The 26,776-nt window shown below is 42.0% G+C and overlaps 1 protein-coding gene across 2 annotated transcripts in view; it reads left to right on the top strand.

The window, feature by feature from the left end:
• The window catches only part of ADCY1 (adenylate cyclase 1), a gene marked incomplete at both ends in the record, with an annotated part of 142,718 nt that overhangs the window by 89,047 nt on the left and 26,895 nt on the right, over window positions 1-26,776 (top strand). For both annotated transcript variants that reach the window (XM_084247973.1, XM_084247972.1), the window contains 3 exons: window positions 8,853-9,047; window positions 9,249-9,346; window positions 10,313-10,397. In XM_084247973.1, coding sequence (XP_084104099.1) covers window positions 8,853-9,047; window positions 9,249-9,346; window positions 10,313-10,397 — 378 coding nt within the window. The remainder of the gene's footprint in view (window positions 1-8,852; window positions 9,048-9,248; window positions 9,347-10,312; window positions 10,398-26,776) is intronic.

Below are 26,776 nucleotides of genomic sequence, written 5' to 3'. Positions count from 1 at the left end.
GACTCCTATCTCTTGCCTCTGTAGGCCAGGCAGTTCCCCTTCTGCAGAGGTGGTTAGACAGCCAGACATCAAGGGAAGATGCTGTGGGCTGGGGCCTTCTGCTGCTTAGCCCCCAGGGTTGTCCCTTCATCATCCAGGTATTGAGATTAGTGAAAACAAGTTCCAGATGGGGAGGAGAGCAGTGTTTCTACCAGAGGTTCCTTACTTCCTGTGTCTGCCAAACCCTCCCCTCCCTGGCCAAAGACATCAACTCTCTGGCTTTGTATCCATCCCATTTTCCCTGGGAACACCAAGCCCTTCTATCCCACAGTCTCCCACACATCTTTCCTGTGTGCTCTGGGGTCCAGGGTTCCAGGTACAGCCCAGATGGGGGTATCAGATGGTGAAGGCAGGGCAGGGACAAGACTGTGGCCTGGGGGCTTGTCCATGCTGGTTCCAGAAGGATGGAGTGGAGAGGCCACACACTGGTGGCTTGGCCATTTGGGGAGGATGGCATGAGTGACTTCTCAAGAGACCCTGAGCAGAGCAGTCCCCTGTACCTTCTCCGCAGGGATGTTCCTGAACCCCCTCATATGCTTTAGGATGAAGTCTGTCTCCTGTGGTCCTGTCTTCTCTTTTTCTGACCTCCAGACCTGACATGTGCAGTTCCCTCAGTGTGTAGTCCAGGTGACCTTGGATATGCATCTTGAGAGCTCATTCCTCTACCATCCAGGCCTTAGAATGGTGCTTATGAGAAATTGTGTCTAGAGTTTTGGGGAGCAACTCACAAATGTATGTGGTCAACCCTAGGCCACCATCCCACTTGGCTTCCAATGTTTAGTTCTGGCTGTGGGGACTCAGCAGTGGCCTTGGCTGCTAGATAGTGATAGTGCATCTGGCAGGTGACCAGGGCCTCTGGATATGGGCTCAGGGCTGCCAGCTGTGCCCCAGCTCCAGGCCACACCCGATGGACTGCTCTTTTTTATACTTCAGGGACAGGCTCCTACAATAACCCTCACCCTCATGTCCTTACTCTTGTTAGATTTTTTCTTTTAATATTCCTTTCTGATTATGAAAGTAATTTATCATGCAAAATATAGAAAAATACTAAAGTGCACAAAGAAGAAAATGAAAAACATTATTGATAATCTTACCACCCACAAAGAGCATGTTAGTAGCATTTCAGTCCCTCCAGTTTGAGTATATGTGTATATTAACTTTTTAATAAAATTGTCCAGATGATATACAAACTGTTTGCTTATTTTTTTTCACTAGCCAATATATCATAAATATGATATACTTACTTGACCTCCATTGATATTTAAGTCATATCTACCTTTTTTGAAATATAATTAATTCACAGCGTTTGTGTTCATAAAAGTATATTTACATTTCTGATCATTTTATAAAATTAAATCTAGTGAGTTAAATCTCTGGAAGAGTGGACTTGTAGTTGGTTAGATGGCTGTGCCAACATCGCCTGAGATAGCACGTAGAGACCTGCCTTCTGGTCCCTGTGGACACAATCTATTCTCTCTCTAGTCTCCTGATACTGACAGTAGATTTGTTCTTTCTAAAATGATGCCCAGAAGCCTCCTGATTCCTTCCTCTTTCCTGAATGCTGTTTTTGTCCTTTTCATACTTAAAAATACCTAAACATACTTGGTATTATAAAATAAGAATAACATGTACACATGATACACAAATAAAACCCCTAAATTGTTTATCATTCTAGGTTTCTTTCTGAAAGGTTTAACCTTGTATCAGAAGGGGAATGCAAATAGGAACTTGTAACTCTCACCCAAGCCCTTCTTTTTACTCATTGACAGACCATTTGGATCTTGGAGGCTGATGCAAATCCCAATCATTTTATTAAAAAAAATTTTTTTAGTGAAATTTTATTGACTTAGCATTGGTTTATAATAGGTTGTAAGTTTCATAAACACAACTTCCCATCTCAATATCTGTATGTGTACCTCAACATACCCACCACTGAAGTTGTAGTGCTATTCACAGTATCAAGGCGACGCCTTTTACTCATTCCTCCCACCACCCCATCTACCTCCCCTCTGCAACCACCATGTTTTTATCAGAAACTAAGAGTTATATTGTTGTGTTTTGTTAGCTCATTTCCTTGATTTATTTTTATTCCTCATATGAGTGAAACTTTCTGACTTCAGCTTTGTACAATCCCTCAAATTCCTTGTTATAAAAAAGTAACATTTCATCTTTTTTTAATGGCTGAGTAGTATTCCATTGAGTATCTCTCTTCTGCCCCCAACCTCAATTTTTTAATCCAGTTATACATCAATGAGCATTTAGGTTGTTTCCATGTCTTTGCTATTATAAATAATGCTGCTGTGAATGTAGGGGTACATATATGTTTTTGAATTAATGTTTTCATGTTCTTTGGATAAATACCTAGGAGTGGTATTGCTGAACCATGTAGTATTTTTACTTTTAATTTTTTCTTCATACTCTTTTTTATAGAAGTTGCATCAATTTTTAGTCCCATCCACAGTATATAAGAGTCCTTTTCCTTCACACCTTTGCTAACACTTGTTCTTTCCAGTCTTTTGGATACAGGCCATTCTCACAGGTATGAGGTGATATTTTGTGGTTTTAGTTTGCATTCACCTAATAATAAGTGATGGGGAGCATTTTGTTATGTGCTCAATAGCTAAAACAATCTTGAAAAAAGAGAAGACATGGAAATATCATGGTCCTTGACTTCAGACTACACTACAAAGCAATAATAATCAAAAAAGTGTGGTATTTCAGCAAAAGCACATGCACTGACCAGTGGAATAGAATTGAGAACCCAGAAATAAGCCCACGCATATGTGAACAGTGAATTTATGACAAGAGCTAATACCACACAATAGAGAAATGAAAGCCTCTACAACAAATAATGTTGGGAAACCTGGACAGCCACTTACCCAATAAATAAATAAATAAATAAATAAATAAATAAATAAATAAACTAGATCATTTAACTCCATACACAAAAATGAATTAAAAATGAATTTAAAACTTGGATATAAGGGATGAAACCATAAAACCCTTCCAGAGGAGACTCTCGTATGCATGGCTCTGATAGCAGACCCCTGTCCCTGGGAGGAGTAAGGCAACTGAGCACACAGACTCGTGCAGAGATTAGAAGGGAGGCAGCTCATTCAGTGACTGCCTCATTGCTGAGTCTGGGACCCCAGGCCTGATAAGGGATGACCATGGAAGGTGTCAGCTGCTCCTCTATTTTGGCCACTCTCAGCCTAGTCTACCACTCCCTGTTTCAGGTGGACAAATTCTCTGGGAAAAACTTAAACAATGGCTTCTTTGTGGAAAAGTGTAGAGAAGAGTCACCAGTTCTCAGGGTGATGAGTGGTTCCTAGAAAGTTATTTGTGAAGTGGTTTCATCAAGTGGAACCTAATGGGGTCTGGGGGTCCCTTCAGCACTTGAGGGTTGATGACAGATTGGGCAGATTGGGATTAGAGGTGCTGACTAACCATAACTTCCCAAGTGCCACTTGAGAGATGTGCGTTCTCCAGGGCCTACCAGTCAGCAGTGGGTTTTATAGCCTATATGAAGAAAGAACCAAGAATGACAGCTTGAACAAGAGAGGTCAGTTCAGACACAGGGCAGGTCAGGGCTGCTATGGAAACTTCACAATTATCTTGATCTGACCCCTTCTGTTTCACTATGGCTTGCATAGTTTGTTGCCTCATAACCCAAAATAAATACTGGGACTCCAGACATTGTGTCCACTTTCTAACCATCAGAAAGAAGGCAGGGCAGGCAAGAGGTACACTCCCTCTCCTTGAGGATGTTCCCTTGCATGCCCAAAGGCACATCTGTTTATGGCTCATTGATCAGAACTCAGGCACGTGATGACACTGAGATGTGAGGGGATAGGGACTAAGACCACTGCATTTATAGAACTCGGATTCCTTGAGGCAAGGGGTTGGTAGGGGAGCCTGCCAGCTGTCTCTGCTCCATAGTCGCCTCTGAGGCCCTAGCATTGGTTGGTTCATGGAAATGTCCTAGTGCTTTCCTGTGTTTGGAGACCAGCTGAAATGAGGGACTTGGGGTCCAAGGAATGGCACCCAGACATGTGAGGAAAGGGGAGGGGACTGAACATCCACTGAAGGAAAGCAAGGTGAGCCTGAGAAGTCAGAGACAGGGGAAGAGGCATGAAGACCAGGCTTCCCTACCCACTCCTTTGCCTAGCATAAGGCCTGGCTGCTTTATAACCCCAGGCACATGCTCTACAGTGACCAGGGTGGCATTCACACTCCTGCAGTGGACCTGATGGAGCTGAGGGTCTTCTGTGATTCCCAGGAGCCCATTTTATGGCTTGTGAGGAAGTTCAAGGCATGTCTACCTAGCACAGGCCCTCGATGCTGGCCTCGGGCTCTTGGAGGCTGAAAGCACTCTCCCAAACTGTTGGTGCTGACTTTGGCTGTGTGACAGTGAGAGGTGGTGCTCCTGCTACCATGAAGACTGGTGATGGCCAATGCCAGGCTCACTGTGGGCTGGGCAGCCTCTGGATCTTTATAAGCACAGATGTCCTGATCCTCACGAGAATTCCCATTTCACAGAGGGGGAAGCGAGGCCAGAGGGCTGGCGGCTCACTCACTCACCTGGAAGCCCATCGTTGTCAGGTCCCTGCATTTAAACTACTGGCAGGATAACAAAGAGGCTCTGAAAGTGAAATTTCACATCAAAACAGCCAACAAGTTTTATCTTAATTTTTGTCCGTTATTGAATATACGTTGTTGCAAAGTAGAGCGAAGTGTGAAATAGGGGGAAACTGCTATTCCACCACTAAGAAGTGGCCACACTGAAGGAGCCACAGTGAAATGATCAGCAAAATGTCCTGAGGGAGGAGGTGAGTGGGGTTAATGCTGCAGAACAGAGACTGAGGTCCCCGAATGCCGAGGAGCAGGTCCACTCCAGAAGTCAGTACTGCCTACGTCTTTGCCTCTGCAGACCCTGGGCCAGTGGACAGATGAGATGCTCAGCACAAAATAAGCACAGACATCTGAAATTCAGTGATGGCAGTGCCTGCCTGCCTTTGCCTTCTCAGGGGCCCCTCACAGCAGGATAACCAACATGCTGTCTCACAGACACAGCATCAGGGTGGTAGTTTTTCTAACATTTACAAATGTGTTAGGTCCCAGGAGGAGGAGAATTCACAGGAGCACAGGGCACTAACACATTAACTGGAAGGCGGGTTTCACAGCTCACAGTTCTTGTTCCTGTGCGTAGACCTAGAGGAGGCAGGGCTGCCTGTGGAATCCCAAATGTGATCCCGTGCTGAAAAATGCACATTCACAGACATAGTGGTTTAGGGAAAAGTCTGGAGGGATGCACTTCAAAATCTCAATGATTTATTTCCAAGCAAAAATTGTGGGTGACTTAAGTTTTATTTACTTATTTAATATGTATAGAGCTTTCTGGAGAACTGACTTAGCATTGAATGTGCATGTGTGAGCTGTGGAATTAGGCATCCTGTGGGAGCAGACTCTGATCCCCCTCACCCAGTGTCACCAGGGTCACATCTTGTGTAACTGGCAGTGTATCCACACTAGGAAGTGGGCACTAAGTGTGGTGTGTGTGCAGTTCTGTGTCATTTCATCACGAGGCAGATTAGTGTAACCACCAGCTCTCTTTCGGATGCAGAACATTTCCATTCCCACCAAGGCCTCTCCCCCTTCCTGAGCACACTTCCTGTCTCCTCCCAACCATTCCTAATCCCTGGCTCCATCCTGGTAATTTTGTCACTTGAATGGACTCACACCATGTAGCGTTTTAAGTTGACCTTTCTTTATTCAATACTATGCTCTTGGGTCCTTCCAGGTTGTTGCCTGTGTTACCTCTTTCCTTTTCATAGCTGGCTAAAATTCCAGGGTTTGGATGGATCACTCACCTGTTGAAGGACATTTTGGTTGTTTACAATTTTTCCTACTACAAATAAAACTGCTATAAACATTCATGGACAGATTTTTGGGTGGACATAAATGTTCATTTTCTGGGAGAGATGCCTAGGTGAGCCATCTGGGCATTTGATGGATCATGTATTTCTTTTTTTCTTTTTTAAGGAAAATCTTAACCACTTCCTGAGTAATTGTACCAGTTTCTCTGCATCCTCACCTGCACTTAGAGCAGTCACTTCTCAGAAAGAATTTTAGCTGTTCTAGTAAGTTTGTTGTGATGCCCCATTGTGATTTTATTTTGCATTTCCTAATGGCTAATGTTTTCAGACATCTCTTCATTTTTATTTTCTCTTTCTCTTTATTTATATTTTTAAAGATTTATTTATTGATTGATACAAGCACTGGGTACAGTCAGAAGTGCGGGTGGGTGACAGAATTCACCAGAGCCAGAGTGGGGAGCAGAATAGGCAGACTGATGAAGTACATTGCTGAGGGGAGCAGCGGGCATGGCAGGAGAGGTCTGCTTGCCATGTGGGACCCTCGCTGGTGGCCAGGGGTAGAACCGGTGCTGCAGAGGCTGCAGGCAGCTTTGCAGCCCAGTGCTCAACCACTGAGCCACCGGGGAGGCCCTCTCTTTATCTTTATTAAATGTCTCTTTATGTCTTTTGTTTTCTAATCTGATTCCTTGATTTTTCATATTATTGTCTTTGAGGTCCTCAAAAAATTCTTGATTAGTTTCTTGTGTGATGTATGTAGTTTGCAAATATTTTTTCCCAATCTTTAGCTTATATTTTCACTCTCTTAGCAGGGTCTTTCACAAAGCAAGTATTTTTTAATTTTGAAGATGTACAATTTAAAAAAAAATTATTTATTTATTTATACAAGCACTGGGTACAGTCAGAAGCGCGGGAGGTTGAGAAAATTCACCAGAGCCAGAGCAGAACAGACAGACTTACGGAAGTACACTGCTGAGGGGAGCAGCGGGCGCTGCAGGAGAGGTCTGCGTGCCATGTTGGACCTTCCCTGGCGTCCTGGGATCGAACCGGCGCTGCAGAGGCTGTGGGCAGCTTTGCAGCCCAGCGCTCAACCGCTGCGCCACCGGGGAGGCCCAATTTATTGATTTTTTAAAATGAGCTGTGTATTTTGTTCATGTTTAAAAACTCTTTACATAACCCAAATCTGAAAGATTTTCACATATTTTCTTCTAAGAGTTTTATACATTTGTGATTTATGGTTAAACATATTATGAGTTAATTTTTTTATAAAGTGTGAGGATAGTATTCATTTTTTTTTGTTTATCGATATTGCTCCACCACTATTTATTGAAAAAACCTTTTTTTTTTTTGATAAAGAATGAGCTATCCTAGTCTCATTACCTTTTCATTTAATATTTAGAATATTTTTGTCTACAAAAAAAATCTTTCTGGGCTGTTGACTGGAAGTATGTTAAATCTTTGTGTGTCAAAATGGGGAACCTTGTCATCACTGAACCTTTTAATCCAAAGCATGTTAAGTTTCTTTATTTATTGAGATCTTTGATTTCTTTAATCAGTGCTGTATAGTTGTGGGCATACAAGATTGATTTTTTTTTTTTTTTAAAGATTTATGTCTACTAGTCCATTTTTCTTAGTGATTGTGGATAGTACTATATTTTAATTTTAGTCTTCACATCCTCTGCTACTATAAAGAAATGCTACTGGATTTTTAATGTTGATATCATGTCCTGTGATCTTGTAAAACACACTTGTTCATTCTAGGATTCTCCCCTTCCCTTTCTATGTAGATCATCATATCATCTGCAAATAGAGACAGCTTTCTTTCTGATTTGTTTGCCTTTCATTTCATTTTCTTACTTTATTATACTGGCTGGAAGTTCTAGTTAGTCCTGTGTGAATAAGAGTATATCTGCCTTCATCCAGAGCTGGCAGGGAAGCATTCAGTCTTTCAGCAGTGAGTGTGGAGTACATATTCTACAGATGCTGTTTATCCAGTTGGGGAAGTCCCCGTGGTTTTCTCACCATTCTTTGCATGAATGGGTATTGAATTTTGTCCAATGCTTTTTCTGTATCAATTGATATGACCATGGGGTATGGTGGGTTACATTGAAATTGAAATATTTAACCAGTTTTGCAATCCTAAAAATGGTCATGTCATATATTTCTAGTTATATATTGCTGAATTCTGTTTGCTAATATTTTATTAAAGGTTTTTGCATTTATATTCATGAGAGGTATTTCCTATAGTTTTCCTTTTTTTTTTTTTTTTTTTTGCTATCTTTAATTCTGATATCAGGATAATACTAACTTTGAAAAGTGTTGTCCCTCTTCTGTTTCCTGATAGAGAATGTGTAGAATTGGTGTTATTCTCTAAATGTCTGATAGAATTCTCAAGTGAAACTATTTGGAGAACACTTTCTCAGGAACTGTAAAGTTATGAATTCAAATTCTTTAATTATTATAGGGCTATTCCCATTATCTTTCATTCTGGGTAAATTATAGTATGTGTGTTTCAAGGTCCATTGTAAACTTACTCTGCATTCTGAATTTGTTAGCGTCTTTTCTCTATTTTTCTTGGTCACTCTTGCTGTAGGTTTGCCAACTTTATTGGTATTTTCAAAGAACCAGTGTTTGTATCACTATTCTGTGCTGGACACTGACCCACCCACGGCACATGTGGGGCCCTGCAGCCCTCCTCACAGTACTACCGCATAGGTGCCATGGCACCCCATTACAGAAGGGGGACCTGCACAGCAATGGCACTGTAACTGGCTTGGGGATCTCCCTACCAGCTGGTGGTGAACCTACAATTATATCTCAGATCCCCAAGTGCAGCCTAACTCTGCAGAGGGCAGTGACGCAGAGTGAAGGGAGCATGAGTTCTTTTCTTCAGTAAATGGAGAATTTGATTATCTCCTTTTCTTTTCACAATGGCTGCAGCGGAGGGCATTGAGAACAACTTCAGAGAAACTCAGAAACCGCTCATCTTTCTCTACGAATGTTGTCTATACCACCCCGGGCACACGTGTTAACAGGTACATTGGCCGCCTCCTGGAAGCCCGCCAGACAGAGCTGGAGATGGCTGACCTGAACTTCTTCACTCTGAAGTATAAGCAAGCCGAGCGAGAGCGAAAGGTAGGTCATCCGTCTCAGTGACCAGAGATGCCGGGCCCCAGATGCAGCTACACTTGCTGGCCCTTCTCCTGGTCTGTGTGGGCATGGGCACTGTCCTACTCCACCCGTAATGGTTCTGAGCATCCTCGGTATCCCTGGGAAGACAGAGTCTGCATGTCTCCTGGAAGCTGGGCCACTGATGGTCAATTCTGTATCCCATAGTACCACCAGCTTCAGGACGAGTATTTCACCAGTGCCGTCGTGCTTGCCCTCATTCTGGCTGCCTTATTTGGCCTTGTCTACCTTCTCATAATCCCACAGTAAGTGTTGTCCTGTGTCCTGCCATAAGATGAAGTTATTGGGAATTTCTTTATATTCAAGTCTGACTCCCAAGGTTAGTCTCCTGTCATGCCCAGTGTTTGGGGATGCATGAGCCCCGTACCACTTCTCCATTTATTCAAGTAACTAGTTGAGCAAGCCATTATGCCAAGTTGTATGGGACTGGTACTCTTGATTTTCAATTTTTAATTTACTTACTTCTAAGACACTTGTATTATCCATGTCTTTGACCATGCACCAAAGACGTCATGATAGTTTCTGAGGGAAAAAACCTACAGCACACCTAATGGATACTTGGTTTCTAGGTGCATGGCATTTTCAGAAATATTAAAATGAGGAAAAGTGACCCTTGAAAAGGAAGAAAACTGTGATTTTAATTTGGCAGTTTTTTTTTTTTAATCAAAGAAGACCCCAGAAAACCTTCACTCTGTACCCCCCACCCTGCCAACATCCTTTCTTAATAAATTTCCTTATTGGAGTAATTCTCCTGAGAGATTCAAGAAAACACATAGAAACTGTCCTGTTCCCCCTTCCCCCACCCCCCCTCCAGACAATGTGAGCACACGGTGAGGGTCACTGCCTTGATGGACCTATATGGGATCAAACCTTTTCTCGGGAACCCCTTCCCAGACAAAGTACAGTAAGAGAGCAGAGTCCAGTGGCCACATCGGTGCAACTTTAGTGCTTCTTGAGGAAGGCACCTCTAGGAAGTTCTCAGGACTGGGGATCCTGCAAGCTACAGGGGTAGAACTTGGGAGTGGACACGGGAAGAGAACCAGCTTAGGCAAGACCCCGGAGACTTGATGCTTCTTCCTGAGGTTCTGCTTCTTCCGGAGGGCTGGGTGACATGCTGGGTAGAGTGTGGGATGTGGGTTGATTCCCAGGCACCTTTAGGGCACGCTTCACCTTGCCCCAGCTCACAGAAACTGTATGTCTTCTATATCCAGGAGTCTGGCCCTCCTGCTTCTGTTGGTGTTCTGCATCTGTTTCCTGGTGACCTGTGTTCTGTACCTGCACATCACCCGGGTCCAGGTATGTACATGTACCTGTGTTTCACCTAATTCAGGAATATTCATGAGTGTATCCTATACCTGTATATCTAGAGAAGTGCATGTGTGTATGTGTTGTATACCTACACAACATGTGGGTTGGTATGTGCATGGCTGCTGCCTATTCTCCTAGCATGGCTAGTCAGGAAATGGAGGCATTTTGCCCCCATGCTCTCCTGGAAGGTAGAACATGTTGTCTTCATAGTAGGAATGCATTTGAGCACCTCGTGTGCTAGGCACTGTTGGGAGTTCTGGGAGCCTGCCCAAGGATACAAGGAGTTGTGACTGAGAGTGATTAAATAAATGAACAGGAGATGTGATGCTTTTCTCCCAGTGTGGAGCTTCCCTCAGGTCAGGAGAGTATTGGTGGGTTGTGTGTTTGTGTCATGGATTGGGGCGTCCACACTAGCAAGGATTGTGCTCTGACTTGCTGGTCTGCATGTTTGGGGCCACAGGGTGAGCTTGGCAGCCCTGCACATCATGATCATGGAGAAGACTCAGTTTTTCCCAGTCCGACATTTCTTTCTCACATCCCAACCTTTGTCTCCAAATGTTTCTTTCCCTTCTATCTCCACTGTCATGACTGGCAGACCCAGTGTTAATTTTACTTGTTCTTGAAAACAGCCACTCTTAGAAAGGTTAAATCTAGTTTTATTTGTTTAACTTTACATCAGTAACTTTTTGACTTTTTAAAATAGAAATGCTATGCATTCAGACTGCATTTCTAGCTCTTTGATTTTCACGTGAAAATCGAGTGGCATTTAGTGTGGTAAATTTTGAAATTTCCAACTTCAAATGAGATTACTGTATTCACATAATTTCAGATGAAGGTATGACAAATGGATGCTAATTTCTAAAGCCCATCATAGTTATCCCTAGTGTTGGGAATCCGTGTGCCCAGTGGGGACAGATAGCACGAGACATGCAGAAACATGAACTGGGAAAAATAGCAAATACTGAGACCTCATCAGTGTACCTAGCATGGGGCTGTCCCAGGATGGATTTTTTTCACTTGTAAGATTTCCATGGAGTTGACCAAAGAGGGCAGGGTAGCTGGTTACCTGCTTTCCTATATCAGAGAAATCAAGGCTCAGGAAGGCTAAGTGACTTTCGCACATGACTGTGAAGCAAAATATGACCCAGACCTTCCGTTTCTAGAGATAGTATTCCAAATGAAAACACATGATTTCACCAAATACATATGTCCTCAGAATTCAGGAAATGGGTGCTGCCTGCCTGGAATCAGTTTCCTTTGCTGAAAATGCTAGAGATAGACCTGTTTGTGACATTAAACACAAGGTAGCCCAGATTTTGACATACCACCTCCCTTGCACTGATATGGCCTACTCCTGCAGGGTTGGTCCAGCTGCACTAACCCCTTTCTGAAAGTTCACCCTCCCCTTCTCATGAGCCTGAACATTTTTATAAGTTTGTGATTTTTGAAGTGAAAGGCTTTTCAGAGAGCTGCAGTTGGTCCATCTAATGCTATTGATTTTAGAGGATAGGAAGCACAAATAGGAGAGGGAGGAACTCCAAAGGCTGTCAATGGGGCAGGATAGATAGCTTAAGAGTCTGAGGCAAGAGATGAAAAAAGACAAAATTGGCCAGCTTGATGCCAAGACCCAGGGCTACTGGCCATGAGCATTTCTGTGCAGGAACCAGAACTGAACCAGATTAAGTCAGTTGAAAGAGTGGTCAGCAATGTGTTGAACTGGCCGCTGGGCCTTTACAGATTCATGGTGCACTCACTCTGAGACTTCATCCCTCTGTTATTCATAAGAAAATTTCAGACCTTCTAGGAGAAAAGGATAACTTTTCTTTAAGGATCAAAGCAAAGAGCTGAGCCATGTACCTATGAGGAACTTGGCTAGAACTCATGTGTTTAGACCATTAGAAAAAGGTTTTCAACTCCCTAGTCCTCAGATGTGGGTACTGTGATGCTCAGATACTGGCCCCAGTGAACCTAGAGGTGAGCTGCAGGGCTGCTCTCATTCCTGGCCCCAGCCCCTGCCCAGACCCAGATGCTGCAATGCCTGGATCCTGGACCCAAGTAGACTTGGAGTGAATTTCTAGCACCACACCAAACCCCACAAGCACCAACTGCCATGCCCACCAACTGGTAAACACCCTAAACAGCGGAAAAGGAGGACCCACACACAACAAAGTCTCCTACTACAGAAGAAACTGAAAGTAAATGATGGGGAGAAACAGAAATGCAAATGGCCAAGCAAGTCCTCAGGGGAACAGTAGATCATGGAGAGAAAACAAATATCCAGGACCAACTCACAAAGACATGGAAGAGCTTTTATTCCTATCAGATGCAGAAGTAAAAACTGCCATATTATTAAGAAAATCAAAGAATTGGAGCAATACAAAGAAAACTCTGTTTTTCATAGTATTCATTTCCTTTTTTGAGTTTTCCTGCATATCTCTAAACTGTCTGAGTTATGATCAAATTTGAACCTCTAAGTAAGAAAATAGTAGAAATTAAAAAAAGTGGAAAGGTAAGTGGAGGAGATGAAACATTCTTAGAAAGTCAAAGAAGTAGACTAAACTAATGCAAAAACAAATAAGTAAGATCAAAGAGTCAAATGGGGAAAAAATCAAAATAGAAAAAGAGAGATACAAAGCTAAAAAAATGAAGAAAGACTTGGAGAATTATCTGATGCCATGGGTATCTCAGAAAGAGAGAGATAAGGGAACTGGAAAATTATTTTAAAAAATAATGGAAGAAGGGCCTCCCCGGTGGTGCAGCGGTTGAGCGCTGGGCTGCAAAGCTGCCTGCAGCCTCTGCAGCGCCGGTTCAATCCCTGGCCAACGGGTGAGGGTCCCACATGGCGCACAGACCTCTCCTGCTGCCCGCTGCTCACCTCAGCAGTGTATTTCTTAGTCAGTCTGCCTGTTCTGTTCCCCGCTCCGGCTCTGGTGAATTCTCTCACCCTCCCGCACTTCTGACTGTACCCAGTGCTTGTATAAATAAATAAATCAATCTTAAAAAAAAAAAATAATGGAAGAAAACTTCCCAAACTTGGAGAGGGAACTGAACATAAAAACACAGGAAGCTAACAGAACACCAGGTTACCTAACACCTAAGCCAAAAAAAAAAAAAAAAAAAAAGACCTACAGTAAGAGATGTAGTAGATATAGGGGTCTTCCCTGGTGGCTCAAGGGGTTAAGATGCAACCTATGAAGCAATCTGAAGCCACTGCAGCACAAATTCGATCCCCAGCCAGGAAGCAACCCACATGGTGCAGCAGACCTCTCCTGACTCGCCCGCTGCTCCCCTCAGCAGTGTATTTCCATTGAGCTGCCTGTTCTGTTCCCCACTCTGTCTCTGGTGAATCCTCTTTCCCCCCAACCCCCTCTGGCCTGTACCCCAGTTCTTGTATGCATGAATAAATAAATCTTTTAAAAAAAGATATATAGTAGATATAGTAGTAAAACTTCTGAGACCATGACAAAGAAAAATAATGAAATTGATAAAAAGGAAGAAACAAATGACCTATAAAGGAATCTTGACTAGGCTAACATCAGGCTTCTCTGAAGAAACACTATGGGCAAGAAGATATAGAATGAGTAATTCAAAATACTTCAAGATAAAAATTGCTAACCAAGATTACTCTATCCTGCAAAACTCTTCTTCACATATGTGAGAGAAACAAAGACCTTCTCAGACAAACAGAATCTCAGGGAGTTTGTAACCACTAAATGCCCCTCTCCAAGGAATATTGAGTGAAGCCTTAGTAATTAAACTAAAGAGAGGAATAAACACTCAAAAAAGCTGAACAAGCAATTAAATAGAATCACAAAATTAAGGATGAAATGGCAGCAGCAAACTTTCATATGTCAATAATCACCCCAAATGTAAATGTACTATAAACTCATCAATAAAAAGACACAGAGTTATGAGTTGGATCAGGAAACAGAATCCAACCTTCTGCTGCCTCCAGGAAGCACACCTAAGTTCCAAGGATAAACATACACTTAAAGGATGGAAAACAATTATGTAAGCAAATGACACCAAAGGAAGGCATGGACAGCCATACTTAATGTAAGATAAAATGCACTTCCATGTTAAAAAGGTAACCAGAGATAAGGATGGACACTATACAATGATTAAGGGAACAATATAGCAGGAAGAGATAATACTCATCAATATATACTTACGAAATGAAGGAACACCAAAATACATCAGACTATTACTATCAAATCTGAAAATAGACATTAGAGAAAACAACTCAACTACAAAAATAAAATAATGAAGTACTCTAATGCATTGATTATACAACCCACTACTGAAAGGCCACTGGGTTAATGAGGAAATCAAAGAAGAAATCAAAAAGTATTATTTCTCTTAAGAGAAATAATAATGAGGGCACAAACTTTCAGAATGATGGGACACAGCAAAAACAGTATTAAGAGGGAAGTATGTAGCAATACAGGCCCACATCAAGAAAGGAAGAGCCCAAATCAACAACCTTGCCTCTCATCTCAAGGAACTTGAAAGGAATTAAAAAACCTAAAATTCAGTAGAAGGAAAGAAATCTATTTCTGTAAATGAAATGGAAATTGAAAAGACAGTCCAACAGATCAGTAAAACCGAAAGCTGATTCTTTGAAAAAATGAATAAAATAGACCAGCTTATAAGAAAAAGAGGGAGTAAAAAATCAAAAATGAAAGAGGAGAAATTACAACAGACTGCAGAAATTCAAAGGATAATCAGATTATTATGAACATTTATATGGAAACAAGTTTGACAACCTAGACAAGATGGAAGCATTCTTACAATTATACAGTCATCCATGATGGAGTATAAAAGAAAAAAAGCCTGAACAGATGAATCACAAACAAGGAAATTGAAACAGAAATCAAGACTTTACCAAAAAACAGAAGTCCAGGACCAAATGCTTCACAAGCAATTTCTACCACACTTTCAAAGATGAACTAACACCTATTCTGCTTGAACTCTCAAAAAATTAAGCAGGAATAATTCCAAATACATATAATGAGGCCAACATTGTGCTGATTCAAACAACACAAAGATAGCAAACCATTTGCCCAAATGATCACAGAGGCAACAATCCTTAATAAAATTTTAGCAAACTAAATCCAACAATGCAGTAAAAGGATTATACATCATAACCATGTAACATATATACCAGGAACACACGATGTTTCAACATCTGACAGTCAATCAGTGTAACTCACCACATCAACAAAAAGGAAAGTAAAAACCACTGTGATCATAGCAATAGATGTTAAGAAAGCAGTTGGTAAGATTCAGAATCCATTAATAATGAAAACTCTTGAAAAACTGGGTGTAAGTGGAACATATCTTAACATACTAAAGGCCATATATGACAAACGCTCAGCTTGTATCATTCTCAATGGTGAAAAACTGAAAGCTTTTCCACTAAAATTTGGTATAAGACAAGGATGTCCACTCTCACTACTGCTATTCAACATAGTATTAGAAGTCCTAGCTGGAGAAGTTAGGCAAGATAAAGCTATAAAAAGAATCAAATGATAAATAATAAAGCTATTATTTGTAGATGATATGATAAAATACATAGAGAATCCCAAAGACTCTAATGAAAATAATAAGCAAATAAGCAAAGTTGCAGGGTCGGTATACCACTCTCTCACACCATACAGTAAAATCTACTCAAAATAGATAAAAGACTTGGATGTAAGGTCCGAAATCATAAAATATATAGAAGAAAACATAGGGAAACCACTCCATGACATAAACTTCAGAGCAAAATGAACACACAGAAATCATTGCCTTTTATATTCAAACAACCAGCAGGAAGAAGAAATTAAGAAAACCATTCCTTTACAATGTCATCAACAGAAATTAGATACCTGGAGGATAATCTTAACAGAGGAAGTGAAAAACTTGTACAAGGAAAACTGTACAGCATAGTTAAATGAAATACAAGAAGACACAAAAGGATAGAACTATATTTCCTGTTCATGGATAGGAAAAAATCAACATTGTCAAAATGGCCATCCTACCTAAAGCAGTATACAGATTTAATGCAATCCCTATCAAAGTTTAAATGGCACTTTTCAAAGAAATACAATAAACTTTACTGAAATGCATATGGAACCACAGATGTCCCAGAACAGCCAAAGCAATCCTGACAATAAAGAGGGAGATTGATGGCCTCACACTTCAGGCTTCAAAATATGCCACAAAGCCATAATAATTAAAACATCATGGTACTGGAACAAAAACAGACACATAGACCAATGGAATAGAAATAAAATCACCATTTGTGGACAACTAATCTACAACAAATGATCAAAATATATATGCTGGAACAAAGAAGCCTCTTCAATAAATGGTGTTGGAAATATTGAACTGCCACATGTGAAAGAATGAAACTAGACCTATCTCACTATCTCACACCATACAGTAAAATCAACTCAAAGTAGATAAAAGACTTGGATGTAAGATCTGAAATCATAAAATATATAGAATATAACATAGGAAAACCACTCCGTGACATAAATGTTAGAAACATCTTTACAGATTCATTTCTTGTGACAAGGAAAACAAAGGAGATTATAAACTGGATCTATATCAAACAAAAAGCTTCTGGTCAGCAAACAAAACTGAAGAGAAACCCTACTGAATGGGAGAAAATATTTGTACACCATACATTTTATAAGGGAATGGTATCAAAAATGTACAAAGAGCTCATACAAGTTAACACAGCCAAAACAAACAACCCAATCAAAAAATGGCAGAACTGGATAGGCACTTGTCCAAGGGGAAATACTGACAAAGCTAGTGAGATACCACCTCATACCTGTGGTAATGGCACACATTAAAAAAAAAAAAAAAAAACCCAAGATCAACAAATGCTTTTGATGGGGTGGAGAAAAAGGAACCCTCTTACCCTGTTGTTGGAAATATAAATTCTGTTCCAGCCCCTATGGAAAGTGGTTCCTTAAAACACTAAAATTGTGCCTGCCATATGACCCAGCAGGTCCACTCCCAGGTATCTACTCAGAGAATACAAAAACACAAATTTGAAAGGAAGCCTGCATTCCTATGTTTATTGCGGCACTATTTTTAATAGTCAAGATATGGAAACAACCTCAGTGTTCCAAAACAGATGAATGGATCAAGAAGATGTGGAAATATACACAATGGAACTCAGCAATAAAAAAAAGATAAATTTATGTCATTGGGGCAACATAGATAGATCTGGAAGGGGTTGTGCTAAGTAAAACAAGTTGTTTTGTCAGATAAATACTGGATGGTTTCACTTATATGTGGAATATAGAGAAAACCAAACCAAGGGTCTGACAAAGGCAACCTTGAAAGATGACTCCAGATCTGAGCATCCAGGAGAGGAGGGGAAGGAAAAGGGAAAGGGGGGGGAGTGGAACCAGGAGGGGGAGGGGAACAATGGACTTTTACTAAGGCTACTGAAAGGGGCGTGCAGTAGGCTGGGAGCAAAGGGGGACGGGGTCTAATGGAGGATTCCTGGGGCTTTGTTGGTGGGTGTGGTGAAATAACATGCATTTGTCTATATAGGTATAAACTTGCACCCCTAAGACAGCTACTGTGTTGTAAATTTACATTACCTCAATAAATATAACCTAACCAAAAGAAATGGCTAATATGATAATTTTATGTTACTTGTATTTTATCACAATAAAAAATCTTTTAAGTGAAAAAAAAAACAAAAAACAAACCCAAAGTGTTTATAAAGTCAAAAACCACAAAAGGGGCTTTCCAACACAGGAGACCTGACTGGTTGACAGTTAAGTGTTAACTTTCTGTCCAAGTCCATTCAGGTGATCGGTGGATTCCATATGCAAGTTCTTTTTCTTTTACAGGAGGTCAGTTGCAGTTTTTAGCCACCTGCATCTTCTCTGCAGTTTCTCAGAAATGCCTGAATCGGGAAGCCTCGCTATTTCAGTTCCTCTGTGGTGGCTGTTGGTTAAGTCAATGTTGCATTATCCACCTTGGACATTTTATTTTGTGAACCCTCTAGGATCTGCCTTTAGCCTAAGAGACTCCATTTTTTTATTTTTCCTTTGTTACCTCCCAAGGCTCGCTTGTTTCCAGGTATGTGAGTGTGACTTGGCCTGGAGGGCAGCTGATGTGCACTTGGCCAGGCCTCGCTTACTCTTCACATCCAAGCCTGGTGCAGATGGGTTACGTCAGTGTTGTTTTTCCATCCTCCTCCCTGGAACTGGAATCCATCCTCTGTCCCAATGATGCTTTTATGATGTGAGATGACAGGGGTGGCTCAGGAGTTGTAGTGGGCCTGCTTTGGGTTTCTTCTCCTTTCTGCTGTTACCTAGGAAGGCATGGCCTAGAGAAAAGGAAGAGTGTCCCCTGGCTCCGTCTTACTCCAGGACTCCTGAGCCACTTGCAAAGGTAGGGGAAAGGGAGGGGGTCTACATTAATTGTGAGATTCGGGTTGAAATTAGACAACTTTAAGAAAGACAGGACTGGAAATCTGGAGGTCTTCCTCCTGGGGGTGTGGGAGGAGCCTGCACAGAGATACACGGAGATCAGTCTACAGGCTTCTGCTAACCTCGGCAGGTGGCAGGTATCCCCCACCATCTCCCACTTCTCCCCCAGAGGCTCCCTTGAGTGTGTCTGTGAGTTCATTTATTTACCATAGATTGTCAGTATTTCTCAGATTTCAAACAGCCACTCATTGGTGGACTGTGAAATATTTTTGGAGGTGTCAACAAAAGGAATGGAATACAAAGGAATGAAAAATGTCATTCTGATATTTCCCAGAAGTTTGTTTCATTTGTTTCAGTGTGTGTCTGTGGGCTATAAGGAAAAGTAAGTTTTTAAATTCGATACCTGATTAGATGCCTCTGAGGCTCAGCCTCCTGGCAAGCACATCTTCTGTCTAAATAGACTATGCCATATGTTTGAACTCTGCAGCCACATGGTTCAGGCAGAGAGCAGCCATCCAGCAGTGTTGCCCCCCCCACCCCTACAGCCCCACAATACAGTACACACTAGGACTGACGGTCCAGGATGCTCGCCTGACATCTGTCTTGTATTCACCTAGGTCTCCTCTGTGTGTGTCCTTGGCACAGCCAGCTCCTCTGGCCTTTCTTCTCTGCACAGAGCAGGTGCCTCGCTCCAGATTTGCAATGTCCTCAGTGCCTTTGTGGTCTTGTCACACCGTAGTGGTCCTTTGTTCCATTCAGCTCATGCTGTGAGGCGCCCTCCTGGACCTGGCTTCCAAGTGCTCCCGCTCACTGTGGCTGCAGAGTCTCTTTCAGAAGTGGCATTGCTATGCTTTGTGACTGTGCTGACAGTGTGCTGTGCATATATTATAGCTGCTGACACCCACTGGGCCTACATTTGACTAATTATGGGTCACGTTCTCGGGGAATTTTCATTATTCATGTCAGAACAGGTGTTTTTATGTGTTATAGCAGTTTTCATGTGTGGATATAGATATAGATTAGGATCGTGAAAAAGGACCAATAAGCTCTACTCAAGTTAGTTGTAAAATAAAGTAGGACATCAATTTTAAGAGACCTTCCTGAAAACTTGTGTTCCTGATCCCGAAGAGCGCTCCAGCTCCAAACAGGCTGCAGCTCCAAATTGGTCCCTGTGAGCATCAGAGTTCAGTTTTTGGAAAGTATTTAACACATTTGAAGGGTCAAGTATTTAGCATCAAGGCAGCCACAGCTCCCTCACTGAGTGTGCCAGCTACTGCTTTCCTCTCTCAAAGAACATTCTTTTGGTTATCTGGCAAGTAACCTAATAGCCATCTCAAATGGCCTTCAATTACAAGGGAATTTATTGACGCATGCATTCAGAAAAATCAGAAGGAGGGAGACCCAGGGTTGCTTTTATCTGATGACTCCATTCTTCCCCTAAGACTGTTACTGGGCCACAGGCACATTGGAACTCTGTCTCCTCTTTTCCCGCAGCTCTTGTGAGGTGGGAGTCCTGCAGGGGCAGCAGGTGCAGGGAGTCCCAGAGCTGAACACACACCTGACTGTGACAGGGCCAGAAGAAGGGTGTTATGTCACTCAAAGCCACAGGACTTTGTTCTTGATGGTCCTCACCACCTTCACATCTGCTCTAGTAGACTGCCAACACCACGTGCTCAGGCCCCACACTAAACAGGGTCCCCGTGAGTCTGGGTGGTGTCAGCAGCCCCTGGAGCACCTGATTTGTAATAAGATTGGACACCTGAGTGGAATTGAGTACTGTTAGCAGGATGGGAGGGGGCTAACACTTGGGGGCACCAGCAACTGCTCAAACAACTGCGAGGAAATTACAGTTCCAGACTGCCTCCACAGTGTGGGTGTACTGTGAGGTGAGGCGATGCATAACAAAGCTGTCAAAACTAAATTACTCTAGGACCCTTGGCTGCTGGTGGTTTACTAGCAATTATTTCCAGGGAACACAGCACAGCACTAGCACATGGCTGGCAGGACACAGATCAGTAAGTGTTGAATGAGTGAATCCCTGACACAGCAAGTCAAGTGTTCTGTGAACAGTTACAATATGTGTGTTTGGTGTTCAATCAATAGAACTCAAAGAGAGGCAATCGATAGAACACAAAAAGAGGAAATGGACCAAAGAATCATGTGGGTGGTTATATGACCTATGTAGGGACTTGCACTGTTGGGCCATGTGCCACACAAGTGGGAATGGCAGGAGTCCAACTTGATAGGCTGTATCCATTTCTGTGCCCCTGAACCTTGTATAGCTGCTCTCCCTAGTACTGGCAGGCCCCTCCTGTATCTAGCTCTCACCAGACTGCCTCTCTGAAAAGCCTTCATGCTATTTCCTCCTGTTCAGCAACCACAGGGGCCTGGGTCCACTCACTGTCTTGCCTTGAAGGCTTCTAACTGGCCAAGAGATGGTACCAAGTGCTCACTGAGTAAAGAGATCAATTCCATGCCTGAATCTGTCGTTGTGTGCAGAACTTATGGCCTCATCTTTGGTCTTGCACAAAGGCTAAGAAGGAAATAAACCAAGGTCAAAAAAAAAAAGATTGAGAATGGCCACACTGCAGAACAGCTCTTCTTTCTGGGATCAGAGTGAGACCACATGTGGGCAAATGCAACAGTGTTGGGACTGGGGAGCTTAGACCTGGACTCAGGTCCATGAACAGTATGCAAACTGGAACACTACTATGTATCCTGCTCCTGCAGTGAGTGAGGAGGGGTGGTTTGTTTCTATTTCCTTCCCTATGCAGCAGGGTAGTACTGGGTTCGAGTCAGAGGGCTAGAGAACTCACCCAAGGAGAGATGGGCCAGAGCTGTAATGGTGGTTACCAATATTTTCTGTAGCATCCATATTTCTATTTGTAATTTCAGGAGTATATGTTTAAAAGAACTTCTGATTTTATTCCTGAAAACATTTGTTGGCTGTTACAAAATGTACTTAAAGTAAATTGTTAAAGTAAAATTATATAAAACCTGTGTGAAGAAAATAATAAAACTTACTTCAAGCATATAAAAGAAGAACAAATATGGGGATTAGACCAAGGTGGCATCACAGGAGTTTCAGTGCTTCATTCCCAGGAGGATAATCTGAAAGTTAGACTCACTGTCACTGTACTCCGGGAACCCTGTGATTTGGGACAAACAAGAGCATCTCTTGGACATCAGGGACCAGCACAGACTGTACCAGAAAGGAACTGAAGAGATTCATGTTTCACCAAACAAGAGGTGGGTGGAGAGAAATGCCTGGAAGCTGTGGTCTAGGGCAGGGATGCCTCCATGGCATTGCTGCTCCACTAGTGACCCTGGAATTGGGAGAGCTGAGCCCACACTTGGCTGAGATAAAATGTGTGGAGGAATTGGAATACTGTCATCAGACCAGGTCACCAGTAAAAAGAAAAAGGAAAATGTGCTGCGCTTCCCTCCCCTGTCCCAACCCTTGTGAAGCTCACTGCTGGTGCACAGACTGCAGAGACTCAGGCCTCGAACTCCATAGAGGAGGGATATCAGCAGCGCCACAAACATGAGGCAGCCCCCCCCCCCATTTTCCTCACACATTCATAACAGACGCTGGACCCAGCCAAGACTCTAAAACCCCCACTCAGCAGTGACAAGATCAGGCTGTAGGACCTATGGGAATTGGGAAAGGCCACAAGTCTAAAAATCACATAAAACCAAAGTTTCACCTGCTGGAAAAGTAAAAAGTAGTGGAAATCTCAAAGTTACTGCTATAGATACTTCTTTTAAAATAGGGAAATTGAAAGCAAAATGGGCATAAAAAATAAAACACACAGCACCTTAATATGTCAAGGCGATATATCATCACAAAGAGAGAACAACTCGAAAATCCAGCCACAAAGAAAGAAAAACTTTATCTTTCGATTAGATACAGAGTTCAAAATTGCCATGATAAAGAAATGAAAGAAAATGTAGAAAAGCAAGTCAAAGTGATACAAGAGAACTATGAAAAACTTAAAGAGATTGAACAAAGTTTAGAAAAATAAATAAATGTCATGTGAAATAAAATTAATGATTGAAGCTTTAAATAAAATAAGAGATACAGGATGTCAAAGATTAATAGAGGAGGTAAACTATGAAGAATGCAATGGAAGTAAAATAGACTAAATGCAGGATTGATTAAGTGAACTCAGAAGACCAGAAGACCAGAAAGAGAAGAGAAGCAGAAGAAAGAAATACAAAGAAAAAAAATGAAGAAGCACTTTGGGAACTATTGGATATCATTGGGGAAATTAGTGTAAGGAAAATGGGTATTCAAGAAGAAGAGAAAGTGTAAGGATAATGGGTATTCAAGAAGAAGAGAAAGAGAAGGGAACAGAGAACTTATTCAAAGAAATAAATAGGTGAAAAGCTCCTAAACCTGGGGAGGGGGCTAAATGTGCAGGTACATAAAGCTAAAAGAATACCTGCTTACCTAGATGTAATGAAACCTACAGCAAGACAAATACTTGTGAAACTACCAAAAGTTCAAGACAAAGAAAATTGAAGGTGACGGGGGAAACAATCAGGTAATGTGTCAAAGTACTCTATCAGCCTTATATCAAACTTTTCCAAGGAAACCTATAAGCAAGAAGAGAGGGAATGATGTATTCAACATAATAAAGATTAAAACTACCAGCCAAGAATACTACATCCAGGAAGACTCTCCTTCAGATGTGAGGAAGACAAATAGAAGCTGAAGGAGTTTGCAAACACTAGACCACTCCTACAAGGTTGAAAGAGGTCTCCTGTCTAAATCAAAGAGAAGAAAATCCACAAGAAAGTGAAGAAGGAAATAGAAGTAAAACTACGACAAAATGGCTGTAGAAAATCCTTATGTATAAATAATCATACTAAATGTTTTTTTAACATTATAATACCCTTTTATTGTTCTGAAAGCAATTAAGATACTAATTTTATTTATGTTTTATTATTATTTTTAAATTTTATATATTTTTTACATCATTTTTCATTTTTGCACAATGTATGTATTTTCATCTTGGTTATACAATTTCCAACCCCCTTATTTTGATCCTACTCCCTCCTCCCCCTCCCATAGTGTGTCTCTGGTTTATAGTTGCTTGTTGATTTTGATTTTTACTTCATTATAATTAGTCTTTTTCCTGGTCCCTTATTTAGGTTTTCTAAATTCCTGCTATGAGTGAAACCATCTGGTATTTTTCTTTTTCTTTCTGGCTTATTATTATTTTTTAAAGATTTATTTATTTATTTATTTATGTAACACTGGGTACAGTCAGAAGCGCGGGAGGGTGAGAGAATTCACCAGAGCCAGAGTGGGGAGCAGAACAGGCAGACTGAAGAAGTACATTGCTGATGGGACCAGAGGGCACGGCAGGAGAGGTCTGTGTGCCAGGTGGGACCCTTGCCTGCGGCCGGGGATCAAACTGGCACTGCGGAGGCTGCAGGCAGCTTCACAGCCCAGCGCTCAGCCACTGCGCTACAGGGAAGGCCCACTTTCTGGTTTATTTTGCTGAGCATGATCCCTTCCAGCCAGTACCAGAGGCACAGTGTCCCGATGCATAGGACAAATTAGAAAACAAGCAGCTGGGAGAAGAAAAATTACAAGCAACCAAGCATGACCTCAGTTAAAAGACACACTACAAAAAGAAAATCAAACACCAGACTGCAACAACAGTGACTTAGAGGAACTTATGAGTCTTCCCAATAGAGAATTTGAAGTTACCATGATTAAAAAACTGAAAGAAGTTGAAAATGATATGGGAAAAGTAATCAACGATATGGGAAAAATAATCAACGATCAGAAGAATGAAATTGAGTTCCTAAAGAGGGAAGTGAAAGAAATGCCGGAGATCAACGGATTAATGGAGGAGCTAAAGAACTCTGGGAAAAGCAATGAAGGCAGAATAGATGAAATGGAAGAATGAATAACTACTCTTGAAGACACAGAAATAAAAAGAACCAAAACAGAAAAGGAAAGAGAAGTACGAAGGAAAAAGAATGAAGAAAGACTTCACAAACAATCTGACTCCATGAGGAAAGGAAATATAAGAGTTATAGGAATCCCAGAAGGAGAGGAGAGAGACATAGGAACAGAGAAAATATTCAAGGAAATAATTGAAGAGAACTTCCCAAACATGAAGAAGGAGCTGAAAATGGACGTACAAGAAGCAAGAAGAACACCAAACTTCCATGATGAAAGGAAAAATACAGCAAGACCCATAATAGTTAATGAGCTAAATGTTAATGAGCTAAACTCCCAATCAAAAGGTAGTGATTGGAGTAGAAAATGAAGCCAAACTATCTCCTGTCTCCAGGAGGGACATCTAAGACTCAATGATAGTCTCAAAGTAAATGGTTGGAAAACAGTCCTACACACAAATGAGACCCCTAAAAAGGCAGGAACAGCAATACTTATATCAGAAAAAAATAGAGATGGGTGGATATTATATACTGATTAAGGGATCAATGGATCTGTAAGCCATAACACTCATCAATATGTACCGAAAAAGAAGCACCAAAATATTTAAGATGACTATTAACAAACCTGAAAACAGACATTGGCAGCAACAAAATAGTAGGGGACCTCAGCACCCCACTTTCATCAATGAATCGATCATCCAGATAGACTATCAACAAGGAAACAATCACCTCAAATGAGGGATTACACTATGTGGAATAATTGCATTTATAGGGCACTGTGCCTCAAAGGATGAGTACATGTTCTTCTCAAGTGCACATGGAACATGCTTTCGGACCACATGTGTTTTTTTTTTTTAATCATGGCAGTTTGTATTTTTTTTTTTTAAGATTTTATTTATTTATTTGTACAAGCACTGGGTACAGTCAGAGGCGTGGGAGGGTGAGAGAATTCACCAGAGCCAGAATGGAGAGCAGAACAGGCAGATTGACGAAGTACACTGCTGAGGGGAGCAGTGGGCATGGCAGGAGAGGTCTGCACTCCATGTGGGACCCTTGGCCAGCGGCCAGGGGTCGGAACCAGCGCTGCAGAGGCTGCGGGCAGCTTCACAACCCAGCGCTCAACCGCTGCGCCACCGGGGAGGCCCTCGGACCGCATGTTATGCCATAAAACCAATGTCAAATTCTTGAAGATTGATATGATACCAAGTATCTTCTCTGATCACAATGTTAACAAACTAGAAACTGGCCACAGAAATAAGCAGAAAAAACCTCTAATGTGTGGAGACTAAATAATATACTACTGAATGACTATTAGTGTTGTAGAGCAGCCCCGATACAAAACAGGGTGCCTGACTGTGGGTCCTCACCCGCACGCTTAAAAGGACTTATCAATGCTCTACTGCAGGCACACGCGAAAGGTTCATAAAAGGTTTATTTACAAGGGAAGGGGAAATGAGGAAATGTACAGCTCAGGGAGAAAGTGGGAGACAAAGTTTTAAATGACTCCAACCCGATCCGCCGATCAGGAATCCCAAAATGGCGCTCTGAGAGCTGGCCGCCAGCCAGGAACCGTGAAGCCAGGAGGCGAGCGATAGCCAGCCACCCCAAGGCCCACGTGTTTGGTTTTTATATCCAACCTGGCTGCCCAACTCCACCCTCAGGTCCCAGCCACCCTCCCTTTGGTGGTGACGGGATTTGTCTTTCCCAATGTCTTGATGGCTTTAGTCTGGAGTGGGGGTGGGGTCCACAAAGCCTGTATGGGATTAGCTCAGGACATCATTGCCCCCTAACATTAGGTCAAAGAGGAAATCAAAGAAGACATCAAAAAATGCCTAGTGGTCCTCCCCTGGTGGCGCAGCGGTTGAGCGCTGGGCTGCGAGGTTGCTCGCAGCCTCTGCAGCGCCGGTTCGTTCCCTGGCCACCGACTAGGGTCCCACAAAAAAAAAAGCCTAGAGACAAACAGAAAAGGCACCATCTACCAGAACCCATAGGATGAAGCTA

This window comes from Talpa europaea, assembly GCF_964194135.1.
Source record: "Talpa europaea genome assembly, chromosome: 11".
Taxonomy (NCBI): domain Eukaryota; kingdom Metazoa; phylum Chordata; class Mammalia; order Eulipotyphla; family Talpidae; genus Talpa; species Talpa europaea.
The sequence above is the reverse complement of the archived record's forward strand: the minus strand, read 5'-3'. Positions and strand labels throughout refer to the sequence as shown.